The sequence below is a fragment of the Anguilla rostrata genome, chromosome 7, assembly GCF_018555375.3.
Source record: "Anguilla rostrata isolate EN2019 chromosome 7, ASM1855537v3, whole genome shotgun sequence".
Taxonomy (NCBI): Eukaryota; Metazoa; Chordata; class Actinopteri; order Anguilliformes; family Anguillidae; genus Anguilla; species Anguilla rostrata.
In genome coordinates, this window is record NC_057939.1 from 3,398,927 (window position 1) to 3,424,739 (window position 25,813).

Sequence of the window (25,813 nt, forward strand, 5' to 3'; positions counted from 1 at the left end):
GAAGCTGCACTCAAATGCTTCCCCGTCTGTCTGCTCATCTGTCTTCAGTTTATGTCTCTCAATGTGTACGTGTGTAAAATCCCACTGTGCCATGCCTGCTGAACTGCCAGTGCACCAAGTATTAGACACTTTGCGGACAATGCAGACTTTTTAGATATGTAATTGTTTGGATTGGCTTACATAATGCAACTGCAAGAAAAAAAGGTGTTTAACTTTGTGCAAATGTGTAAATCCTGGAGTAGGATTTCTGGGTTTGAAATTGAAATGCGTCAAGCCCACGATTGAGCCTTCAGTGAGTCTCCCTGACCTTTCTGTTATATGACACAGGGGCCCAGACAAATTCCAGCGTCCTTCAGTGAAGATCTGCCCTGTGGTTTTGTAAAAGGTGCTTCTGTAAAAACACGAAATGTGTGGGAAAGTTGGATGACGCAAACATTTATAAATCTGCTGTCAGTCACTGTGGGTTTAGAATACTCAAGCAAGTGCATTGCGTTTAAAAACACTACATGTTTCTGTCCCGAAATGCTCAGATGAATGTAAGCTTGATGTACGGGTCAGTTACAAGGTGATAGCCTTTATTTTTTATTAAAGCTTTCAGATTGTACAAAAAACAAGTAGGTGTTAAAATGCATATAATATATCCATCCATATAAATGACAACAGACAACTGTCACATATATGTGTATTTCGATAGCTTCACAGAAAACAACCATAGGTGCCACTTGCATAATGAATAATTGACTTGGTTGCCAGTTTCCAGTCTCTTCAATGTCAAGTTCTCCACTTTGTTGACCAAACCTGTGTGTCATTCAGACAGGCCCCCACTGCTTTCCATTTTATCATCACTATTTTTAAATATCTGTGGAAGTCTTATTTATAGTTTTACTTATATGCTTATTTATACATACATGTACATGTATAACAACATGTATTAAAATTTCCTTCTGCCAAGGTTTTTTTTATGAAGTTGTTGCAAATGCTTGAGAAATGTATTAGAAATATTAATGAAAACATATCAACAATTGACTCTGGAACAATGGTAAAAGTCATAATAAAATGAATTTGCCAAGATCTAATTTATTTTTATAAACCAGGATTTACCAGTAAATGGTTTGCTTAATACACACACACACACACACACGTACACACTCACACACAAGCGATTTGTAGATTTTGTTTCTGAATTGAAAATGAAAATGTTTTCTTTCAAACGCCATATGGGATTTGAGATTTGAGAGGCATTTTTTTCACCATTTTGTCACTGCCATACAGGTCAATGACAGCATGGAGAATGTTATGTAGATAATAGAAACATTAATTTCAATATAAGGATGTCTTGATTTCAGGATCGGAGGCAGCAAAATGTACAGACTTGGCAAGGGCCTGAATGATGTTTCCAAGCCACCGTATACAAAATGAGACATGCTCAATATTGTATTAAAAGAGTGGTTGCTTTCTTGTACTAAGACAGCCTGGCAATAGAAAAAGAAATGAATGGCTAAAAAGATGTAGGCCACAGATAGAGCGCTCTTCTTTATTTTCCCACTTGCTTTTAATTTCAAGTTGCTTTTTCTTATTTGTTTCCTGCCATGAACACAGCTGGCTCAAATTATGTACTTGTTTGATGGGGGTTACCATGACAGCGAAGCTTATGAGGGGAAGGTTTAGTTATTCTTAGAACCCTGCTCCCTTCCTCCGCTTTTCAAACTTCGCAAAGCACGAGGAATGGTTCGGCTCTGGCGTGGAGAGAAAGCGGGTAAAAAAAAATAAAAAAAACCATTACTGCTTTTGAAAGAACTCCAATTCGCTTCTCGCAACGATTGCTTCAAAAGGTGAAATTCTGCCTTTTCAAAGGATTTTTTGTGCTGCTTTTTTCCAGACTAGATTAGAACATAAATACATTTCATGGAAGTTTTTCCACCATTAATATTTTCAGCCAGTTTTGTGCACTGGTGCCCAGAACACCCCAAAAACCAGCAGGCACCGTGGCCCTCCAGGACTGGAGTGTGACATCTGTGACCTAGATTGTGTTAATGATGGCATTACGTTGATGGTGTGCCTCTCACATTTGTAGAATTGCACTTCCTGTTTCAGTGTCTTTGGGCATGAGTAGATACTATACTCTATGGATTTATGGATTTTACAGTAACTTCAGGAGCCTTATGTCATTAGAGCCAACAAAAGTGAAAAATAAAACGCACACCTTGTTTTAGCGAGGTGCATTAAAGCCAACATAGCCATGTTAGAAATATGTCAACATGTGAAGAAAAAAAAAGCCAATAAGCTTATTAAAATGAGTAAATATGTGGAACATTATTAGCAAGAAGCATCAATAAGTCGCTGAATTTGTTGTTGGTCTTTACAAAAAAATTAATGAGGAGCATCAGAGTACATATATTCACACAAACTTTGTTATAGAAGCAAAGTTGCTATGTTGGCCACAGTGCATGCATCGAAGAATTCATCATTTGCATTTGCATACAGTGTGCATCAAGCAGTTTTGTGTGGAGCTTGGTTTGTGCAAGCTCCGCACAAAAGTGATATATAGGCCATGCGTTTGGATAACAAGCTAAGTTCATTTAGAAGCCCACCATGCTGCTGCTGATGTATTCCTGGGGTTGATGCAGTTGGAATGAATGGTGAAGTAATCCGGGTGTTTCTAAAATCATTTTCAACCGATGCCAGTTGGTGTGGAATAGCTAATGATGATCAGCAGGATGATCGATAGAATGGGACCGAGCTGAATCTGAGTTTAGCTGTTATTAATTTTGGCTGAATATCATGTTCAGAGAGATTTACAAGGTTTTCATGATAGGACATATTAAACTGTTCTTGCTGTGGAAGCAAAAAGTACAAGAGTAGTGCTTATAATAAGCACCAATCAGTATGAAGCTAAGCTACAGTAAAACAGAAACTTTCAACAGAAATGTCATTATAATCAACATTGTGTGGGAAAATGTAAATATTTCATATACATATGTACATATCAATATTCATACATATCCTCAAATATATTTTTATTTTAAGATTATTTTATGAGCAGTGCAAGCTTTGGACACCATGTGTGTCTAAGATAAATGTAAGCAACATGGCCTTATATCATATCACTCCTGTGGAACCTAGGACTAGCACTGCCTATGAAATCTTCACACAGAATATTTTCAGGGTACATATTCAGAAATATTTCCTGTTTTCCCAGTATTTCTCAGCCAAAATTTTGGCACGAGGGAGAAGCTTTAAATAAATCTGCTTGCAGTGCTCTGCATGGTTTTGATCAGGATTATTACAGTAAATGACAGCCGGACTGTTATTAACTGTGCAAATCATTGTTAGCTGACCAGCTGGTGAACAGAAGAATAAACACTTTATAGCCATTTATTTTTACCCAGATCTCTTTAATCATGGGACAATGGCCTGAGTCCCATAACTCTTGAGCTTATGAACAAACTTTAGTATGATTGCTTCAGGCAATATATTAAATATTCTGTTTCAAGTTTAAAGTTTAGGAGTTCTAGAGTGTGCAGTTGGCACTTTAGAAATTAACTGTAGGACAAGTAGTGAGAATCATTTGCTATGAGTGGTAAGATAAACAAGGTATTAACTAATGAATTTAAACAATTAGCTAGTTTTCTAATCCAGTTCTCCTCCTTGGCTTTGTTTGGCAGTAATGAGGTTTCTTTTTGCCATTTTGATTGTTTTGTGTTCTTTGTATGATTTCATGTCACATGCTTTAATTCACGTGTGAAAAGGCTAATTTCACATCTAATTTTTTATTTTATTATTTTTTTCGTAAGGGAGACCATAGGGCCAGAACAGTGCCTTAACGGGTTAATCCACCCGACAGGCCTCATTCTCCATTCATGATAGCAAATTAATTTAGCGGTATATGATTAAAGCTAAGAATAATCCAGAGAGTTCTCACTGTGTCTTCCCTAGACTTCACCAAGCTGAACACAGCATCCTCTCATTTACGTGATGAACACTTTAACTATCAAAGTAATAAGTCATTATCCACGTCGTTTCTAGCAGCCCGGTGCGAGAGAACTGTATTTATTCTCAACATTTTTTCATCGCCGTGGCATTTAACAAAAACCTAATTGTTCTCTTGTTCTAAGAATGAATGTGTGGCTATGAATCACTGCAGTCTGTAGTTCTTATAGCTCGGCTTGGCACGCAGTCTCTGGTTGTGCTTTCACTGGATTCCTGTCAGGAGCCCAGACCTGAATGGCTGAAAAAAACAAAAAAAACAAAACAGAACTTAAGACTTATAAACGGAGTGAGTGATTGTGGTAAACTTCTTTTCTGAGACTAGAGACAGACTCATCACAATGTGTTGGCTCCTTATTTATTTATTTCTGCTCTCTATTTGTTCAGTGGCTGGAAAAGAGTAAACAATGAATTGCAAAGTATATATAGATCAGACAATGTTTTTTGTTTTTTTTTCTTGAGGGAGAAGTTGCTTTCTCTGTTCTCCAGTGCTCCCAAACCCCAGCCCCCTTTATCAGATGGGGGTGCGCCCCTCAGTCCTGCCTCCCACAGTTATTTGTTTTTATAATTCGTTTTTGTTTTGTAATATTTCATAATCTCTCCTCAGAGAGGGTCATCTGTAATTGGCACACAGAAAAAAGGCCTGGTCTAAAAGTTGCACAGTAATGAGGAATGAGGTCCATCAGAGGTCCATTTTTTTTTGGGGGGGGGTTTATGTCTTTCTGGATGAATAACTCTTTGGTCTTGTCGTGCTCATTATCTGCCAGAATTTTAATTGGACTGGGAGGTTTTCTGTTTTCAGTTATTTATCAATTATTCACACGATTATACAACTTTACAGATCAAACAAACATACAGTAGAGTAAAACATTTAAATGATCATTTTGAAATGTGGACGTCCAGATTATTATAAAAGAAGCTCTCTCCCTCTCCCCCTCTCTCTCTCGCATTCTCTCTGTTGTACGTATGTTCAAATGCACATGCAAACACACAAGAAAGCCTACACATTTGTTTCCCTCAGGCAATTACACCCTCTCTCCTTTTCTTTTTGAGGCTAAAGAGACACGGAGTAAATTTACACAGTGTGATGTGCCGCAGCCCACTTAAACTGTACTGCAAGGATGCAAGCGAACGAGCAGCAGTTCCGTTTGGAGAAACGCAAGTCAAAGGCAACTGCACTTTTCATTCAGTGGCACGTCAGGCTTGGCCACTGCAGTTCATTCCCCGGAAACATACGAACGGCACCTACAAACAGCCGTGTAGAGTAAATGTGTGTCCACACAACACACAACACAGAAGCAAGAGGAGTACAGAAACAAAACAAAATTGTTACAAAATGTTCTCTCCCTCTCCAACGGAGCTGATGTGTGGTGAGTGTTCTGGTACAAAATGGCCGCCGTGCATCACCCAGGTGGGTGCTACACATTGGTGACGGGTGAGGTGAGTTCTCCCCTTCTTCACTATAAGGCACTTCGAGCCTCTGGAGAAGTGCTACATAAATGCAATGATTCATTCATTCAGGAACAGGGAGGTCTATTCCCTCGAGACCTGCACTGCCTCAGTTCAGAGAGGTGCTCATTAGGAAAAATGTAACAACGATTGATTGTATTTATATAGAACCTCTCATGATTTTAAAGTGCTTTGCCGTGAAGAGTGGAAAACTCCCTTCATCCATCACCAAGAGTAGGGATAGTAGCCACTGTCATTTACTCATCGTACAGTGCTTAACCCTTGTACTGTCTTTAACTGTTTTCCTACTTCACGGTCCAGGGAGACTGTATCTCTTTAGTCAACAACTCTGACGCCTGACAAACCATCCTGCACCTGAACTCTGACGCCTAGCAACCCGGCCTACACCGGAACCCTGACGCCTAGCAACCCGTCCTGCACCGGAACTCTGATGCCTAGCAACCCGTCCTGCACCGGAACTCTCACCACACATCGACTGAGGTGGGCAGTTACTGAGCCATTAAAGGAGGCAGGTTCTGCAGGTATGTCATATTTGCAGGTCTCCTCCCTGGAGATGTTGTCATCCCAGTATGACAAAACCCCTGGTTACCTGTGTGCTGTACTTCTCTACTGAACAGCGGTAAGAGTGCCCTAACCTTCCCACACACTCCAAAACAACAGGATGACATTCACACGCACGGTGCATGGATACAGCAAAGCTAGCCCTCAGAGAGGAGGGGAGATCCCTACAGTACAGCTTAGTCATTATAAAATTAATGTTACAAAAACATTCACTATGAATACTCATGAGCAGAATTGCATGTATCTTTATGTATCTATGAAAGGTTTTGAGTGACAGGAGCCTGTAGTGATTTGGTTAAAGTGAACAGTAAACCTCTCAATGTGCTCAGTATGGATATTGTTTAGATTATTGAGCAAGTCAAAAGAAAGCATAGTGGATGGGGATTAATGTACTTTCAGGAGTTCAGTTGTGTGTGTGAGTGTGGGCTCACACACACACATGCACACACGTGCACACACGCACATACACACGCTCACACACACACACACACACACACACACGCACATACACACGCTCACACACACACACTGAAGGCGTATATGTTGTCCTGGGAGTTATAAACACACCACAAAACCCATGGAGTCACCTAAGTAATTAATTTTCCTCCGGCTCAGTAAACTGTAAAATCTGAGAGAACGGGAACACAGAAGACTAAACAGACTCGATATCCTCCCTCAATAATATCACGGGTAGATTGCTGGGGAGGAGGGGTGGAAAGGTTCAGACAAAATGGCCGCTAATCCTGATGAGAAATATGCATCTTGTTTTGACAAACGGGCTTAGGAAGGCTCATCTCTCTCAGTGGGAGGTGAGGGGGCGGAGCAGTCCGGCAGGAGTTCTATTTTTGACCGTTATCTAGACTTTAAACGCCGGCCCACCACGTTTGGCCGTAAATACGCCAGGCCGAGCGGCGACAGGATGTACACGAGACCACACGATTTCTGCTGCTTGAGAAGCCCTTCACCTCTTTGAGGAGCTGGAGATGGAGACGGGGAGGAGCTTTTATTAAGTTGTATTTTAACCCCCTTTTTCATCCCTGATTTTTCCCAATCTGAACTACACTGAACTTGTTGATTTCCCGCTGAAGCCCTTCAGGCGGAGAGGGTAGACTGGTGACTCCTCCGATTCACGTGACGCTCAATTTACCTCACTGCAGATGCCTGCCTTACAGGCCTCTAAGCAATACATCAAAATAGGACCAGGTGTAGCTTATATAGAGCTTAATATAGGAGAGCTCCTGGGAAACCAGTTTGCTGGTGGAGATGATGGTCAGTAGGGGGCAGTCTTTGCTTGGGACCAAGTTGAAAGAGTACATGTACAGTGACAGAGGCACTATTTTAAATGAATACTTTGAGCTCAAAAACAGCCCAAGTTAGATATATTTTCCCCAATCCAAACCTGTCCATTTTCTTGTCTCCTCAAAAACGCATTATTCCAATGCCGTTATCAGTGGGTTTCCAGCCAGATAAACGCGGGAGTGGCAGGTTTTTCAGAACAGTGCTGCTCGATTCGAGGATCATTCTTTTTCTGTTTTTTAAAACTAGCAGCGGCAACGGCCCCGCCTATCTGAAGGAGCTTCGTTCTCATCAGGAATCTCCTCGTGCGCAGCGAGTCTAACCGCCGCAGGCTTGTAGCTGCACGGGCAGCGCACTTGCGCGCCATGCGTGATCGGGTTTTCCATTCCGTTTTTACTGCGTATTCGAAACATTCCGCTGACCACCTTCGTCTGACCCGATCTCTCAGAACCTTCAATACTGGCTTAAAAACGCGTCTACTGCGTTTGCTTTCCCCTCGTGGTCTTAGAACAAAACCCACAGGTTTGTTCTATCTATAGTCTTAGCAATGGCTTCAGTTCTGTTACTGCACAGCATAGGAGCCTGGATACTGTGGAACAGTCCCACTGATTTTGAGTCATCTCTGTGTTTATAGTTTTTATCGGGAAGCTTGAAAATAACAGAACTAAATGACATGTATCCATCAGCCTGAGGCAATGCTTTTTATGGGATGCTGTGTGTGCTTGCTGTCAGTGATGATCCAGGGAACACAAGTAAAACATGGACAAAAAATAATAAAGAAACTGTGGGGTGATGTCATTGAAATCCAATAAAACATGCAGATACACACGTGCACACATGCACACAAACACACACCCACACACGCATGCACACACGCCGTTGTGCACACACACACATGCCCACACACGCACCCATGTACGCGTGCACACACACACGCACATGCCCCCACACACGCGTGCACACATGCCCACGCACGCACCCATGTACGCATGCACACACACGCACATGCCCACACACGCGCGCACATGCCCACGCACGCACCCATGTACGCATGCACACACACACGCACATGCCCACACACGCACGCACACACACGCTCATATTCAGGACATGTATATGTAGCTAAGGTCCAGGGAGCTGTAAACACACCTGCAGGCTTTATCAGTAACCACACAGTCAACTCAGTAATTACTTTTCATCCGGCTCAGTAAACTGTAAGGTCTCTCAGGGGAAACATTTACAGCAAATGGCCACTGAGAACCATATCTGCTGCCTGTCAAGGTTTACTCTGTATTGGCATTTGATGTGATCCTAATGAATCTAAAGCAATGGTTGTACTTGTCAACATGAGCTTTTCTCGAGCAATGCCATGCATAATTCAAAAGAATGCAAAACATTAGATGTGCTATTTAATTAGATGTAAGAGCGTAAATGCTGTTTGAATTCATGATCCTCCAAAATACTCTAATGTAATGCTCCTTGTTGCTTTATCACTGAAGTATTTGATTTGTGATCTAATTAATCTGCATAACCACCCATACTTAAGTGAAATCAAAAAGACGAATTAAAGTCGTAGAACTAAAACTACAAACTTTGTTTTGAAAAATTAAAAAATCAAAATATCAGTACGATATTATTGCAGCTTTCACGTACAGTATTCCAGATTAAGTTAAATTCGGAGTTCTAAGCGATAAATCCCTGGCCAAGCAGACCAGATGCGCTGGTGTGACTGCCTCTGCCCCGGGGCTGATGTGCCTGCCTCTGCCCCGGGGCCGATGTGCCTGCCTCTGCCCCGGGGCCGATGTGCCTGCCTCTGCCCCGGGGCCGATGTGCCTGCCTCTGCCCCGGGGCTGATGTGCCTGCCTCTGCCCCGGGGCTGATGTGCCTGCCTCTGCCCCGGGGCTGATGTGCCTGCCTCTGCCCCGGGGCTGATGTGCCTGCCTCTGCCCCGGGGCCGATGTGCCTCATTTTCATCGCTCTGGTCCTTCTCCCGGGGAGAAGTCTCCAAGGAGCCATGGCAGCAGATTATCACGCACGCGAAGCACGCTGGGGCACGTGCAGGGCAGTATCCCGTCGTACCGAGTCCTGTCTCGGCTCTGCGCTGGAAAGCGCTGCGTCGAGGGACAGGCCTTCACGAGCATCCTTTACATCCTAATGGGAGTAAAGCGTGATTGGCATCAGGGGAGTCGAACCCGATGCTCCTTACTGCGTATTAAAGCTGGCCTTAGAGTAGGATTGACTGCATTTTTTAATGAATAGCGTTAGTAACGTTAAGGTTGTAATCATGTTGACTTTATTTGACTATTTTACCTCATTGAGAATTGGGACTATTTTTACCCGATTGAGAATTGGGACTATGACTATTTTACCGCATTGAGAATTGGGACTATTTTACCCCATTGAGAATTGGGAATATTTTTACTCCTAAGAGTATTGCTTGAACACAGCCTTAAACACCCAATACTGATTCAAATGTAAAACTGTTTCTGAGTTGTTCAAGTTTGTCATTTAATCAAGGTAGCTTCATGCATCTTTGGAGCAAATAATCACATGCTTTAAGGCTTTGATGCATCTCTATAGCACGTCCACCATCTGATGTTTTAATTCACATAATCTTTCATTTGTTTTGAACTGGAAAGGGGCAGATCAATATAAGTTGTCAATCAAATCAGTTTGCTGAAAATGAAAGCAATTCATCACTGTGAGTGAGTGTGTGCCTGTGTAACCAGCTACAGTCCAGTACAGATACGATATGCAAGAAGTCCCACAGCTTATTTGCCAACAGGATCAATTCAAACACACACAATGATGAGAAACACATAACTCAGTGAACCACAGACTCAATTTAGGTCTCACAGCTTTCTGGAATAGCAACAAGTCTGAGAGAAATTAATGGGTTCAACAGTACTAGATTCCTCTCCTCATTAAAAGTTAATTTAATCAATAGCAAACAGCAAAAAAGCTCTTTATTATTCACTCATTTTGACAGACGCTATGTATTTGCACAGCCATTCTATGCCTTGGCAGTCACCTCCTATTGCATCCACCATCATGGCTGCCATTTTGGTACTCCCTCTCACTACCAGCACGTCGCAGTCAGCGGCCATGTTGTTGCTGTCCCACAGGTGCTTTATCGATGCGTATGATGAAGGCCAGAGTTTCACAAATCTGTTTCTTTCTTGAGAGACTGGCATTATAACGACAGCTAGCATAGTTGCTACCAACTAGATATCAGATATATATACGAGATATACTTTTTATTGAACCCCGTGGGGTAATTTGTCCTCTGAATTTGATCCATCCTTAGTTACTTGGGAGCAGTGGGCAGCCACAGTGCAGCGCCCAGGGACCAACTCCAGTTCTGGGGCCAGTGTCTTGGTCAAGGGCAACTGCAGGAGCGCACCTAACTAGCTAATGTTCTTTGTGCCACCACATTTGTTCCTCTTCGATGGTGTCATAGCTATCTCTCGTTGCGTTCCCCTTTCTACCAAATCCACCCTGGGAGCAGTTGCAAGTGCCTTTATATATAAATGTGTACAGAGGCACAGCCAGCCTGCCCTCCATCCAAAGAGACAGCATCTGCCCTTCCATGTGGCAGTACTCCCTGCTCCCTAGACCAGGGGATTTTGAGGGGATTTTGTCTGAATTTACTGTTCCCGGAAATCCAGAAGTCTAAACCAATAAAAACTAGTTCTGTATTTCCAAAAACGTCTTCCCTACTAATTCAACTGAGTTTCTGCAATGAGGTATATACATATCAGGAACTCCAGAACATTATTTTATTGCACATTTCTTCGTGAAGAATGTTGCTTTTGTTTTGACCTCAATAAATTCACACAGGAGAGGAGAAACATAATAAAATAGGTTTTATTACGGCTGATCTTTTCGCTTCCATTAGTTCCTCTGATAAATCAGGTTGACAGAACTGGAATAAAAATTTAGGGAAGTACATAATGTAACCTCTGATAACAGATCCAGAAAGGGGTGCACGTGGTACAGTACAACCTTTTTTAACACCTGTCATCTTTTTCATTTTTATGAATCCACTGCTGGAAAATGGCAATGGTGAGTGAACATATTTTGTGTAATTCTTTCACACTAATTCTGCAGTTTAATTAAACATGTTCATATGAGTGTTATGACAATACCAGCATTGTATCTGTCATATGATGCCAGTAGAGGTATCATAATTCTCACCATTAACTTTTGGTAGATTTTGACTGTAAATCAGATTTTACTGTTGAGACTATATGTGTGGGTTAAGTGGATTAAGGTCTATTTATTATCTGGGAATTGTAGTCAATATATGATAACTTGATTAATGTCTAGTCCCATAATACTGTTAACCCAGCTTTTATTACAATAATGCAGTCCACATTGGCAAATTATACAACTACACATATTCTACAACTACAAATATTATCCGTCAAGATGACTGTACCTTGACAATGAACCCAGTGGCAGACAACTGATAAAAGCCGGTTAAATTTAATATGTATATATGTTATATTTAAAAAGATTAACACTTATAATAACATCACAAGCTTAAGAAAGATGATGACAGCACCCAGGATGTAAAGTAACAATCCTGAAGTTTTTTTAAAATTTTATTAAACGTTATTCTTCAGAAGCAGCAGACGCAACAAGTGAGATGGACACATTATTTTCTAATGTCAACCTAACAAAACGGTCAATAGGCAACTGAAACCTACTAGAAGAGGTAATCTGTAACAGACAGAAATAGTGGATGCTATTAAACCACCAGGGCAAACAGAGTTTACTACATAAGCTTACTGAAATCTGATCGATGGTGGCAGATTTTTTTTTGGCAGGGGGAAATTAATTGTTTCATAATTACCAGAGACTTTGTGCCCACCTGTTCCCCTGACTTGTACTTCCTCTTGCCCATCTGTATTCATGTTCTGACTTAGCATTACTAGCATTGGTTTAATATGATGGGCTACCTGAGCAAAGGTCTTACACATTCTGTGAACTGGCATAACTGCCTCTGATCAACAGTCCACAGTCGCATTCTAGTAATTAACCTGTTGATAGAAATAACTAACGGAACATGAATCCTGTCAGTATGAAAAATTTTCAAATTTAAAAGGTTGTTTAGCTATACTGTAACATAAGAATACATTGATTAACTGTAGAAGACTTCCAGAACACACAAAACGAAGGAAGTCGACACTGTAACATTTTCAGTGTTAAATCAACTCTTAAGCAATACATATGGTCCCCATTGAACCCACAGGACTCTATTAGAGTTTAATTAATACTGGACATTTTACTGTGTGTATAAATAATCAAGGGTTGTAGTCAAAAGCAACGAGTGCAATAAAGGACTTTTAAAATAAAGTCCAAGAATCACGATGATTATGTTTTACAGATATTAAATTCAGTTACAGTAATTGAATGGTTGTTGTGAAGTTTCAATCAGTACGTAGTTTCATTACAGGCTGGCGGCTCTTGATAAGGAGGTTCTTGCATGCAGACTGATTTTTGCTCATATGGCACATTTATTATTTATTAATGCTAAAACAAATCAGTGAGGATGGCAAACGCGCCACCTTGTGAAGCATGGTTAATGAAAGTAGTGCGTTGTAATTCTTAAGCGTGCGTCTCCCATTGATTCCGCTCCTGGGTAAACAAAAAAGGCTGTGCGAAGATCAACAGACTATTAAAGCATCCAAGGGAAGACGTATAAATCTTGGCCGAGACAGATTGGCCAAGCAAAATCAGCAATCGAAGACTGCAGCTGATCTCCCACAAATCTTTTCAGACATAATGTCTGGGAGTATCAGGGTTTTTTTTTTTTTTAAATAATAATTTTACGACACAATCAGGTTTCCATATTTTCTAAGTGAGCGAGTGACTAGACAAAGAAAAGTTGGCGAATATGAAGGATGATGTTCATTTCTTCATTATATTTTATTGTTTGGAAAGTGCTTTGAGCACTACAGACTGAAAAACCGTTTATACATAAAATGATCTTAATGTGCAATCAGAGAAAACATTACGATGAATGAAGTGCATTCTCAGTACACAGTTTGCGACTGAAGAATAAGATTACATTACAACATTCAATTGGGTTTTTCTGCCATTATTGAAGTGCTTGCCAATAGACTACAGGAATATCCAGGCCCACACTACTCTATAGCTCACATTCCTATGGTGACACCAGAACTGAATAATCACATACTCTCTGAGGCTATTGGACAGTATTTGACCTGTCTTCACTGTTTTGGGCAGCTGTGTCACCATTGACAATTCAGAAGTATTTGACAGTATTCAGCAATATCCTCAACATGATGTAAACAGGTCTAGCCCACGTATTCGTAAAACTACAATATTCCACCTTTCTTCTCAATTTTTCAGTTGTTTTAGCTCTACAATCCCTCCTCACTGTCAAGTTCTATATGTCAAAGCACCAGAGATATTCATTAATAAATCAACTTCTTTGTGAAGAAATAAATGGTTTACAACACTTATATTAGAACGGTAGTGAAACCTCTCAAACTGCCGTTTACTGTCATAAATCTTTGTTGCACTGCAATACAGACACAGGATGTGTATTCTGACGAAATAATGAATAGTCACACAAATGCTATTTACATTCATGTAGCGTACTGGAAAGGATTCGTCGGTGTCAAATAAAAATAAACGATAAAGACATACGACTCGTGCCGGGGGAAAAAATCTTCACATGAGGGAACTCATTTAAAACTCTCAGATGAAGAATAATAGCGGCTCTCGAGGCATATTGGACAGCCCTTCAATCAATCCTGAAAACGCGAGGAGCAAAGATGCATTCGAGATTAATAGCGCCTGGCGTGAGAATGGGGGTAGGTAATGCGCGTGCGGTCGCTGTTTCCAAAAAAGCAACCGTCATTATTAGAGTAAGATAATAGCTTATTGCAATCAACCGCCAAGCAAACATAAGTGGGACACACTTATTTTGTAAATGGCATCGCAACAGGTTGACAAAGTACGACGAGATTAACTGCAAGACTACTACATTTTCTAATGGAGACTATGCTGAGTCATTCTGCAAAACTCGGCATACATTTTAATGAGGCAATTTCTCGTGTATTAGCTTTTTTTTCATGTAACAAAAAGGTTTCCATTTAAAGAGAAACCCTGTTATTGATCACATATATTAAACTGAGCTGTCCTACTCTGCTGATTTTCCTTGAGGGGAGGGGTGATGTCTTGGCCTGTAATTTTCCAAATGTGCGAATTTCGCAGGGTGCAAATTGCACTATGGAATCAGTTGGGCTGAATGGGTTGAGTAGGGGTTGGTTGTAACACCCAATTTTACCAGTCTAGCTTCAGTTTAAAACTTTAAAAATTACAACCTACAACATGAGCGGCAGAATCCAGTCTTGACGGGTGACAGTGTCTGCTGATTGGCTGGAGTGTTTCAGCACCGGTGATTAATATATGTTGTTGTTTGGTTGAAGCCGAGTGGCCACAAACTTTGTTCAGGAGGCCTAGATTGGCTGTTGATCCTGGTAACTGTCTCTGTCAAAGAATTCTGCAGGGGGAATGACCCATACCACCCCAACAGTTTGATTAGGGACAAGGACAACCATCATGTCTGTTAGGCACATTTATTTTAGGAGTGAGCAGGCGAGTTGAAGCCTCTACTGCCCTGAGCGGACTAATTCTTCAGTTAGTGCCGCCAGGATGAACAGTGTTCCTTGGCCTGCTGCTTCCCACGTGCAAGTGCTCAAAAGCAACATTCTGAGGCACTTTCTTGGCTATGTCTCAGGTAGGTGCTGCCCCCTTTCGTGAGTTTTAACAATAAAGCACAATTTAAGCCAAACAATGCGTATGTAAAACAAATGCTGTGACACCAAACCAATTTTATTCAGTTAAAATGTGGTCCTTGACTATTGGCCATTTTACTGAATGACATGAAATCTTATATTTTAACCAGCAATATAACTGAGTAGTGTGTTGCCAAGCAATCCCGTTCCCGATGTAAAACTACTGTAGTGAACGTACATCTGGTGCGTCACTACGCTGCGTTGAGACATTGGACTGATTAATTAGTTGACTGCTGGCACCTGGTTTTGGTGGTGAATGCACTTTGGACTCTATGAGGGAGACAAATGAGAGGTGCGGGGAGGAGAGAGACAGGAGGTAGGCCTGTGAACGAGACTGGTTTCCGAATGGTATAACAGCAAGTGAAGCGATTAATCCTGCAGGTTACATGAACTTTGCAAACCAAGCGAGAGTATTTAAAGTATAGCCCACCGGTCAGATTCATTTATGTGTCGGGAAGTGGCAGTGCAGCGGAGGCAGCGAGGGACGCCGACGGCGTGGGACGCGTGTTCTTTTTCTCAGACGCTATTTTTTCCAGTCGGCACCACCGGGGGGGGGGGGGGTGGTGGTTTGTTTGCCTATATTTTAATGAATTGTGTAAGGGAGTACTTGCTAGGTGGGGGAAAGTTTCAACTGAAAGTGTAATTTAGAGTGTTGTGGGACTAGTGATTATGGGTGGTGTAGCCATAATGGGGTTTGAAGTGTGAACAGTTAACTTGTATTGACTTTAAAGTGTGAGCAGACCTAATTTAAGGGGAGTGTGATGGGAACAGCTTTTGAACTGGTATTGCCGTGACACAAGTGTGGACCTGTTTACAAGAGTGAAACATGGTGTAGATTATGGTAAAAAGCTACAGTACCTATTTTTAACTATAGCCTGGAATGTGCTTATCTTGCATGAGTAAGGTTGACTTATGCCACCCCTTGATTGCAAGTTTTTAAACTATTGTTAAATAAAGCTATATTTTTCTCCATAAAACTGTGGTGTCCGCCCCTGTGTGTGTAAAACTGGCAACTCTACCGGACCATACCGGTTAAACAAATAAAAGGTGGTGGCAGTTGGTGTTCACCCCCTGCCAGTGAGATTTGTTTAATTACACTACCATTGATTTGCATAGAGAACTTATTCCTTTGACCCATATATGGGTAATGGATTTCCTCTGCCTTGCATCAGACTTCCGAGGCCCAAAAGAGGAAACTCCGGAAACAAAAGGAAAACGAACTGTCTGGAGCCAGGACAGCCCAGTCCAACCACCAGTGAGCTCTCTCTCTCTCTCTCTCTCAATTTAAAGCGAAAGAGTATTGAATTCCCAGTTTTGTGTTTATTATTTTTTTAAATGGCTGGAAATATACCAATCACACCTTATCAGACAGAGCAGCAAAGTTGTTCATTGTGAGGCGAGGCATGTATTGACTTGGGTTTAGTGTCTCTAGGCCAAATGGGGCAGGGGTTATGTCCTTTCTAATTTCCCGTTTCCAAATAAGCGCTATAGTGCCATCAGGTGTCGAATCGACGCCAAAATCGCTCCTCCTGTAGCCTAATGCACGCAGCCTTAGACCACTGTGCAAAGTTTCGTAAAACGTTGTCCGACACACTTGCCAGAAGTAAACAAAACGTCGGAAGATATAATACCTCCTACAAATACAATATGGCTCCAGCAACTTTGCTGCCTGGCCCCCCTCTGCCTTGCCCCCCTCGTTTGAATCCAATGCCTGGCCCCCCCGGCATTGGATTCAAACTTCCCCTGCATGGCCCTTCAATTAAATTGTGGTGACGCAGAAACGAGGAAACATTTCGCGAAATATTACGGGAAGCGCCACCCTTTAGGCTACGTATGAAAAAAGTGCCGAATAAAAACCGATTTTTAAAGCTGGAAACGCCATTTTACGAAAACATAACTGACATCTGAGGTCGATTTGTTAAAGTGGACAAAATGGCAGTAGTTAACGGGTGTTTCAAAGGAGTGTTCATTTTCTTCAACGTCTTATTTGGGGTAAGAGAGCCTCTATCGCCTAAAATGACGAAGTAATGTTATGATGGTTTTGTGGTTTTCGCCTTCACCGCATCGGCTACTGCACGGTTTCAGTGCATAGACTGTTCAATGTAGCCGCAATTTCAGTTCTGTTCGAGACAACTTGGCTGACTATTTGCGTGGACTTATTTGTGTAACCTCACATTGTAGGCTAAATGTGTCATGATATGAATATATATAATATAAATATAAGGTTTTATGTTAAAGCATTTCCGTTCTAGCACAGACCTGGAAAAAGTGTTGTGTTGAACAGCATCGCGTCGAATAGGGAAAACTCAGTCAGGGGAGAAAAGACGAGAAGCGTTTGTTTACGCGTAGCCTACTTTCACCACCGCTTAATTGTTGCTTCAACTAAGATGGTCTTACATTTGCACGAGCCCAAAGTGGATGGGAATCCTGATTTCTTCTATCTTAAAAGAGATGTCAAAACAAACACACAACTGTAATTTTAAAACACCCCCTTGTCTAGTTAAGGAAAATACATTTTGTTTAACTTTCAGCACAGTACGTTAAAACACATCCCTTCGTAACAGAGCAAACGTAGCCTGTATTTGTAACACAAACCCAGTTACGCAAACAGTGCGTTGTCCGTGAGAGCGCATCAATTCATCATGATGGTGCATTTTCGTAGGAACTTTAAATGTCCAATACAGACAGACATGGTATAATTCGTGCTTAAGACCTGAAATAGAAGCGCATGGTAAACATAATTTTGTGTGCTAACTGCAGAACACATAAAATCTGTAGTCATTGTCGCAATATTGAAAGTTGTCCATATTGATCATGCGATTACTGTATTCATTTATGTAAATAATTTCAATTTATAAAAAACGTAATGCACAGTAGGCTACTGTACATTTTGATCAGGATACCACGAAGATCAGTTGAACAGTTGTGGTGTTTACGTTTACCAGGGTTTTTTTTTTTGTTTTTAAATCTTGCTTTCTTCTACAACCTGTATTTAGCATTTTTGATTCTTTTAAACAGCCCATTCCAACTTTTCCTGTTACGTTTGACGTGCGCAGATGCCGGATGCGCTGATGTGCTGATTAGGCAGTCGCGGTGCATTAATTATTCTCGATCTTTTTAGATCGCGGGAGTCCTCATTTTGGGGCTTGGGATTTTTGGACATGCCTTCTATCATCCATCGGAAGGGGTAAGAGACGCCAGACAGACTTCACAAGGAACACATTGCCTTTCTCACAGTCATTTAAAATAATAATTTAGTACATACTTCAGCACGCATACTCACTGAACTATCTCGAACCTTTTCATTTTCAGTTGGAGCATAAGATGTCTGGCGTTCTGTTCCTGTATTTGATTGGAGGACCCACCTTGGCGTTATCGATCTTGGGGATATATGGTGCATATAAAGAGAAGAAATGGGCACTGATTGTGGTGAGTATGTCTAACTGATCTCTTTTAATATAAACAGCAATCCATGATTAGTTTGGGACTGTTCTTTTTTAATTCAGAGGTAACCATGTAGGACCTATCAAGTTAATTAGCCATACAGGAACTCTGTTTGTTCTTGGTGCAGTTACTCAACCAAACTGCCTGGGATTCATTTTTCAATGTTTATTAAGTACTAGTTTTCCAAAGTAAATAAGGAATAGCCTTTCCATGAAGATCCAATTTGCAGTAAAGAAACATGGGAACATCATTTTAGATGTGATATTTTTTGCTGAAAGTAGGGTAGAAGTAGAAGAGTAATGTCGATTTATAACAGTTTAAACAACACCAAACTGTCAAGGAAATTCCAAGTCTCAGTTAGCCATCCCACAGGAAGTTATAGCATCGATTTAACCTTTGTCTGTATTGTCTACAGTTTTTCACAGGGATGGTACTGGGGAGCATTGGCCTTCTGCTTATATCAATCACTGTGTCTGTTGGAATGCCAATGGTATGTATGGCCACCAATTTTCTTTTCTGACATTACACATTTAAATCTATTGCAGTACCCTGAACCATGATTACCTTCTCTCCTCATAGAAAGTGGTTCAGTTTAGCATAGCTACCATGTCATTTTATACATAGCCAGCTAGCTACAGAAGTAGCCACTGCTATCTAGTTCTGTTATTATTTGCTTGCCAGTTAGCTGGCTAGCTAAAATGGGGTGCGTTATCCAAATTGTAAAAAGCCTAGAAAGGTAATAGGTGCCTTCAACCAAACAGTTTGTCTTTCCATAGAACCACCACTAATGATTTTTTTAGCTATTCCTGTCACTACTTTGATCTGTAGGTGTTCACTCTTATATTAGTAGGTGTGAAATGACAAATCCTCTTGTAGACAAGGTTTATTAAGGAACAAAAATGTGCTCAATGAAATCTCAAAATAAATACATTTTTTTCAGCTTCCATTCTTTGTGGAGAGCGTTATTGATTTTTCAATCGTAATACATCAGTTTGACAGCACAGTCCAAAACGACTGTGCTGGCATGGAAGCCATTGTGTTTGGTGTGTGGAATAGTTTCCCTGATCTGATCTCACTTCATTTGTTTTCAGGCCATTCAAGGTATAGAAAAGGTCTTGTATGATTCTATACCACTGGATGAAGCTCGCTCAGATATCCAAATGATGTTCAACAAGTTGCAGCCTGAGGTATATCCTTCATGTCCATAATACTTAATACTGCTACAGCCGATGAAAATGTATGCACTCTTAAGGCTATTTTGGGAAAACCTCATGAATGTAACAAACTAATGTTTCATTTACACAATGTTTTATAACTGACTATTAAAAAATAAAATATACAATTAGTGTGTGGTATATGCATGTCAACCTAACATTTTGCACTCCTTTGTAGAGCTATTGTGAGAAGTAGAGAAGAATGAGCAATAGCATAAGTAATAGCATTGTCAGAAGACATTGTTTCAAGTGTTCATTTATTATATTTACAATGCCCATAAAGAAGTATGAAACGCATCAGGATTAATTTCCTGACTGACTGCTTTTTTTTGTTCTAACAGTTGAAATGCTGTGGAGCTTTTAATGGGTACCAGGACTGGGGGAAACACGTGCCTGATTCCTGCCTCTGCTCCTCAGATGCAGACAGATGTGAAAAAATTAATGGTTCACAGTCGGTAAGTATAACAGTGTGATAAACCTTTTTTTAAACGCGCTGCTTCGAATGAAGATCTGAATTCAAAAGTCAGATATTTGTGTCGTCGTCTATCAGAAGAGGCAGAGTTTTCATGGGTCCTCTGGTTGAACAGGGCACATGGAGGCCTGTTTCAGCTACGCAGTACCGTGCAATGCCTTGGGTTGCCAGATTTAAAATTTGTTTGCTGCTGTCGGGTGGACAGGGGCAGGGGGAGAAGGGGCAGGGTGACAGGGGGTTCTATAAGAACGGATCACGGACCAGGGGGTGCGATTGACACTCAGATTCAATTTAAAATTACCTGCAAATTTACATCAGTTACTCGGGCTGGACATCGAGACCACAGACCAAACATGTACAAATCATTAGAAACCTAGACATTCTGGTCAAAAACAGGCAACCCCAGGAATGACTGATCAACTCAGCTGAGTGACTGCAGTGAAAAGTGTAGTGTTTTTCTCGTACGAGATGTGTGCTAGTTGGGGACCTGCAGTGGTGGGGTTGGCCCACAAAAACAACCGGCTCTTTAATTTAATTTTTATTTAATTTCATTTAATTTCATTCTCCAGGCTTTGGATAATGACCCAGGCGTATTTGTCGATGTCTCCAAGAATCTGGTGTATAAGGAGGTAAAAGCATTTTTCTGTCACTATGTATTTCAGTTTTGTCTGCCCACCAGTGAAGCCTGTAAATTAATCTGCATACACAGAAGCTACATTTTATGCTTGGAGCAGTTTCCTGAGTATCCGCGCATACACCAGTTAGTAAACTGCTGATGCTCAATTTGAAATGACTTTTTTTATGTTTTAGAATTTATTGCTGCCCACGCTAGGTGTAAATTTGCTTACATACATACATTAAAAACATAAACAACCACCACTCGCATTCAATCTCATTCAGCATTCAGACCTTCAAATTGCAAGATAGAATTTACATACAGGTAAGACTGCCTAATAGGGCCAGGATTCAGTACTTATAAGCAGCACATATTTTACGTTCCCCATAATAAATAGTAAAAGAAAATACAGTATTAAAAAAAAAAAAAAAAAATTCATTTGTAATGATTCCCATGTTTGGCCCCCTCAGCCCTGTGGACCCATCGTGATCAGTTACATGCAAACCGCATTCAACACGATTCTGGGCATATGCATTGGCTTCGCCGTCCTGGCGGTATGTATTCCTTTGCCTTAGTCCTGTATTTTACGTGTCTGCGTTTGCGACCTTGCGCCTTTTCCACTGGCCGACCAGCAACGCCCTGCCTGGACCTCGCCGCGCACAGGTTTGCTGGGTTGTGTCAGTATCCAGTACACACAAAGTACCGATGACAAAATTAGCTATATTGTCTGAAGTGTTAGTGCACCATTTTTTAGTGTGTGTGTGTGTGTGTGTGTGTGTGTGGAGTGTATGCACTAATCCTAAGGGGTGGGACATTGTGTGATTTTTTTCATTGCAAGTTGGTTTGTCCTGGCGTGTACTCAAGTAGTCTTTTAAAATGTTTTTTGTTTTTCAGCAGCATAGCTGCTATGATGTGTGGCAGATCATTTCCTCCGCTGGAGGCTAGCTCCCTCAACAACGCTTTTCGATGCTATAAACGCTTCTTCTGTACTATAGCCCATGCCCCAGCACATTATAAGAGTTTGTATACTGCAGTGTAGCAACACAACTAGTGTATGAATACAACTTTGTAATTATTCAAAGTTTGTCCATTTTTTTCATTATTGTACTTTGCTTGCTGTTTTGAGCACCCTTGTTTTTTTAACGATCCCCTGCATTTTGGTAATCCCATACATACTTTTAAATGCCTAGTGACTTTCACCTGTACTGTTGAAATGTTTAAATGGTTGAAATCATCAAATTTATTTTTAACATCTCTATTAGATGCCACTCTTTTTAGTTTCACCCAATATGAGAGCATCTACTGAATTAAAACAATAAGAATGAGGATGATGATGATGATGATGATACCTGCATGATGTCCATGTTCAAAAAAAAAAAAGTTTTTGAAAGTGCTAAATTTGTTTCCCCAGTTCATTGGAATGGTGATTTCCATGACAATGATCTGTCAGATCAGAAGACGGAGTTCTCCAGTGACCTTCAGGATGGACCCCAGCCCACCATACACCGTGCTCCACAACGCCATGGAAGCCTAACTGCCTTTCTCACTTTTCTTTTCCATGGAACTTTGGAAATGAAAACATTTCTTTGCCTGGAAAATGGTTTGTTTAGCTTTTAGGCTGTTGGTGTTTAGGTGATTGGTCACAAAAAATATACTTCTGAGTCATGGATTTTCAAAAGAAATATTGCACATTCCTTAATTTGTTCACTTTGACTACTTGACTAAGGCAAGGTAGCTACTAATAATTAGATGAAGGTCAACTGGCAGTCTAGATTGTTACAGGCATATTATGTTGCCTTGGAATTATTAGAAAAAGACAAGGTAGATAATTGTTTGAAATGCACCTACATTCATTTGAATGAAAATCACCAGTCTCAGTTTCACCAATAATATTGGTGTGTGTCACCCAATGACAATACACCTTTATTTTAATTTAACTGCAATGGTAACAAATCGAGTGATGAGTGAACAGTTAGCTCATAAGTTAGCCAAGTATGCAGTGCACTCTAGTTTTTGCAACTGAAATCAAGAGAACATGGCAGTTCCTCAGCTGTTCTCTGAGCACTAGAGCTGATTGCTCTGTTTTCTTCCAAAATCAGAGTCAGCCATTCATTTGTATCACTGGAAGCCTTTTATGAAAAAAAAAAAAAAATTACAGGTATATATTTGTCTGAACATTGGATTTCCATGGCTGTTGTCCTGCCATTAGTTCAGACATACAATATACTGATGTAATTTAGCTGCGTTTGCTGCTCTTAGTTTCCTTTAATTAGTAGAAACACAAATACAAAAGTAACCAAGGGAGACAATAACAGCGAAATTGCATTTACTCAATTCCTGCATTCTCTTAAATAATATATATGTATATAGATAATTATATTTGGCTGTTGACTCAAAGGGAAAGTTTGACTGAATCCTCACCAGCCTGCCAGTGGTGAGGGCACAGATTTGTGTGTTAGCCTTGTGATTGCTGAGTTTGGGCACGGTACCTGTGGAAACATCCTGTCTGTTTTGACTTTTGTCCACTTTTGTAATCTCTTGTTATGGGGTTGAATACGACATATGGTCTGTAACAATGGGGGAAGGATAAACCATCTGGTCAAATGCAATTTTACACTTTTCACCTTTGGAGAGAGTATTTAAAAGAATTTATATTTGAGGTGTAATACAGGAGAGCTTAATTTTTTATAAAATTTTTATTTTTTGTGCTGAACTGAAACTGTGCAGGGTTAATACATATTTTTACAGCAGTAAATTGTAATAAAGAGATCTGAAATAATTAGTGTGGGAGGGTGTGTTTTATTTTAATCGGCTTTTATTCTAATATGCATATTCTGTTGCTCATAGTTCAAGGGTCATGCATGCTGCATGACAAAATTTCAAATATCCTGATGATCACTAGAAATATTTCTCAGATTACCATTATTCAGGGAGAGTGCTGATCAGACACGCTGGTTTGTCCAGGGACCTGTATTGGGCGGCAGTGTAGTGTAATGGATAAAGAACTAGTCTTTATTAAAAAGCCACATATAAGTGACAAGACCTAGAAATTTTTTTTTTTTAATAAAAATGATTGACTACCACCCATGACTTCCTGCCTGCTATTAATGTTCATTCACAAAAATAATTCTGTTGCATTGATTATATCAAGACCTTAGGGTGTGAAAGGTGTGAAACAGGAAAAACAAACAGGCCTGCAACCACATCCAGGCACGGAATTAAGGTGAAAAATGTAACATTATTTCTGCGACATTTCCAACCACAGCTGATGTTCAGCTGATAGCCCGACGTCCCCTCTTCGTTCGTTCGGGACAAACATACTTTTTATTCGTACTAATTATTGCACTCCAGTGCGAGTCTAGGGGGAGTTTTGACAATGCTTCAACAATTTGACCTTCCTCTGGAACAGGCAGTTCCATCGCAAGATAGCTCTCGTGCTGTGTATTTGTTGCCTCAAATCCCGATCCGCCCAGACAGACAGTACTCGTTTGCCTTTTCACACAAAAGAAAACAACTCGTGCCGACACCAGGACCATGACCACCGAGGCCATCTTAAACTGATTCAAGCGGAGAGTTTCACGTGCACGTGACCAGAATGAGTGGATCCGTGTCTGCCGTTGCATTGCAACAGAATGGTGTGAAACGTAATGCATAGTCTGGTATTACAGTGCAGGTTTGGACACTGGCCAGGGAATGCCAGGATGGCACAAGCTGTTCTTCTGGCAATACGTGACACATCTTCAGTTGTTATGGGTCGAAGTTTAGCTGTGTTCAGGCCTCAGGCTGCAATAGATTACACAATGGGAGCGCTCGAGTAATGACAGTTGCGCTGGACAAAATGGGACCTGGTGTTGAAATCCGGAAATATATCGTAGGGCACAGCTGTCAGTTGTTAGTAGAACGCACCACTGTTCTGTTCTGTTAGTGGAACGAGGGGGCATAAATGGAAATGAGCAAAAGCTGAATTCCGTTCAGACATTGGGAAGAATTTCTTTTTTTCATGCAGAGGACGGTTAATGTGCGGAATAGCCTGCCAGGTCATGTAGTAGAGGTAGAGACTCGGGGGATTTTCAAGACCAGGCTTGACACGGTGTTAGATACTATCTAGCCTGTAGGTAATCGGAGAGGGCTAGGTACAGTTTAGTTGGGGAAATGGCGAGCATTGTTGGGCGGAATGGCTTGTTCTCCTCATTATGATATGTTACGTCACTAATGTCTCTCAGTTTCTTCTCCATGCTTCTGAAACATGTTTTAAAGATCACCAGAGGGAGGCAACAGTTCAAGGCATGGGGAGGTGGAGGGGTGCCAGAGATGGCCCTGAAAAACAACCAAAAAAGCAGTAGCTGAATTAAAAAGGAAATGCAGCGCTGATGAAGCAGAAAAAAAAGCTGCAGCATGGTGAGGTCCGAGGAAGGACCTCACCATGCACTCCCCCAAATCAGCAAATTAATCACAGGACTCCCCCACAAAAGCTGCAGACCTCACCATGCCCCATCCCCACCCCATCTGCAATTATTGCACTTTTATGATAGTCCCTGCATAGCCTGAGCGCGCTTACCACCCCCCGCCCCCCCCAAAAAGAAAAAAAAAACCGGCAATTATTATAAACACGTCATATTAAGTCTTGATCACCTTGTGCTTTGAAATGTGTCGACGTATGACACTACGCTTACTACAAGTGCTAGAAAAAGAAGGATTGGTGGTTGTAGCCTACCACTTTCCTTGAGTTGCAGTGATGAATAATCTATGTTTAAACGTCTCTTGTTCAAAAGCCGCAAAAGCCTACTGAATACTGCATAAAAAACAACTTAACCTCAGTGTCTATCTAAACATAGCGTAGAGTGAATGGGCTTATTCCATTCTCTTCTGTCTTGACAGACCCAGTGAAGTTTATTGCTGGAGTTGGGTTCAGATCAAA

At 41.0% G+C, this 25,813-nt stretch overlaps 1 protein-coding gene across 1 annotated transcript; it reads left to right on the forward strand.

The window, feature by feature from the left end:
* The first annotated feature begins 16,914 nt into the window (after window positions 1-16,914).
* LOC135258792 (tetraspanin-8-like) lies at window positions 16,915-23,674 on the forward strand. Its single transcript, XM_064342375.1, has 9 exons — window positions 16,915-17,141; window positions 18,271-18,336; window positions 18,462-18,578; window positions 19,009-19,083; window positions 19,685-19,780; window positions 20,149-20,262; window positions 20,849-20,908; window positions 21,366-21,449; window positions 22,307-23,674. The coding sequence occupies exons 1-9, from the start codon at window positions 17,082-17,084 to the stop codon at window positions 22,427-22,429; spliced, it is 795 nt and encodes a 264-aa protein (XP_064198445.1). The 5' UTR covers window positions 16,915-17,081; the 3' UTR covers window positions 22,430-23,674.
* The last annotated feature ends 2,139 nt before the right edge of the window (window positions 23,675-25,813 follow it).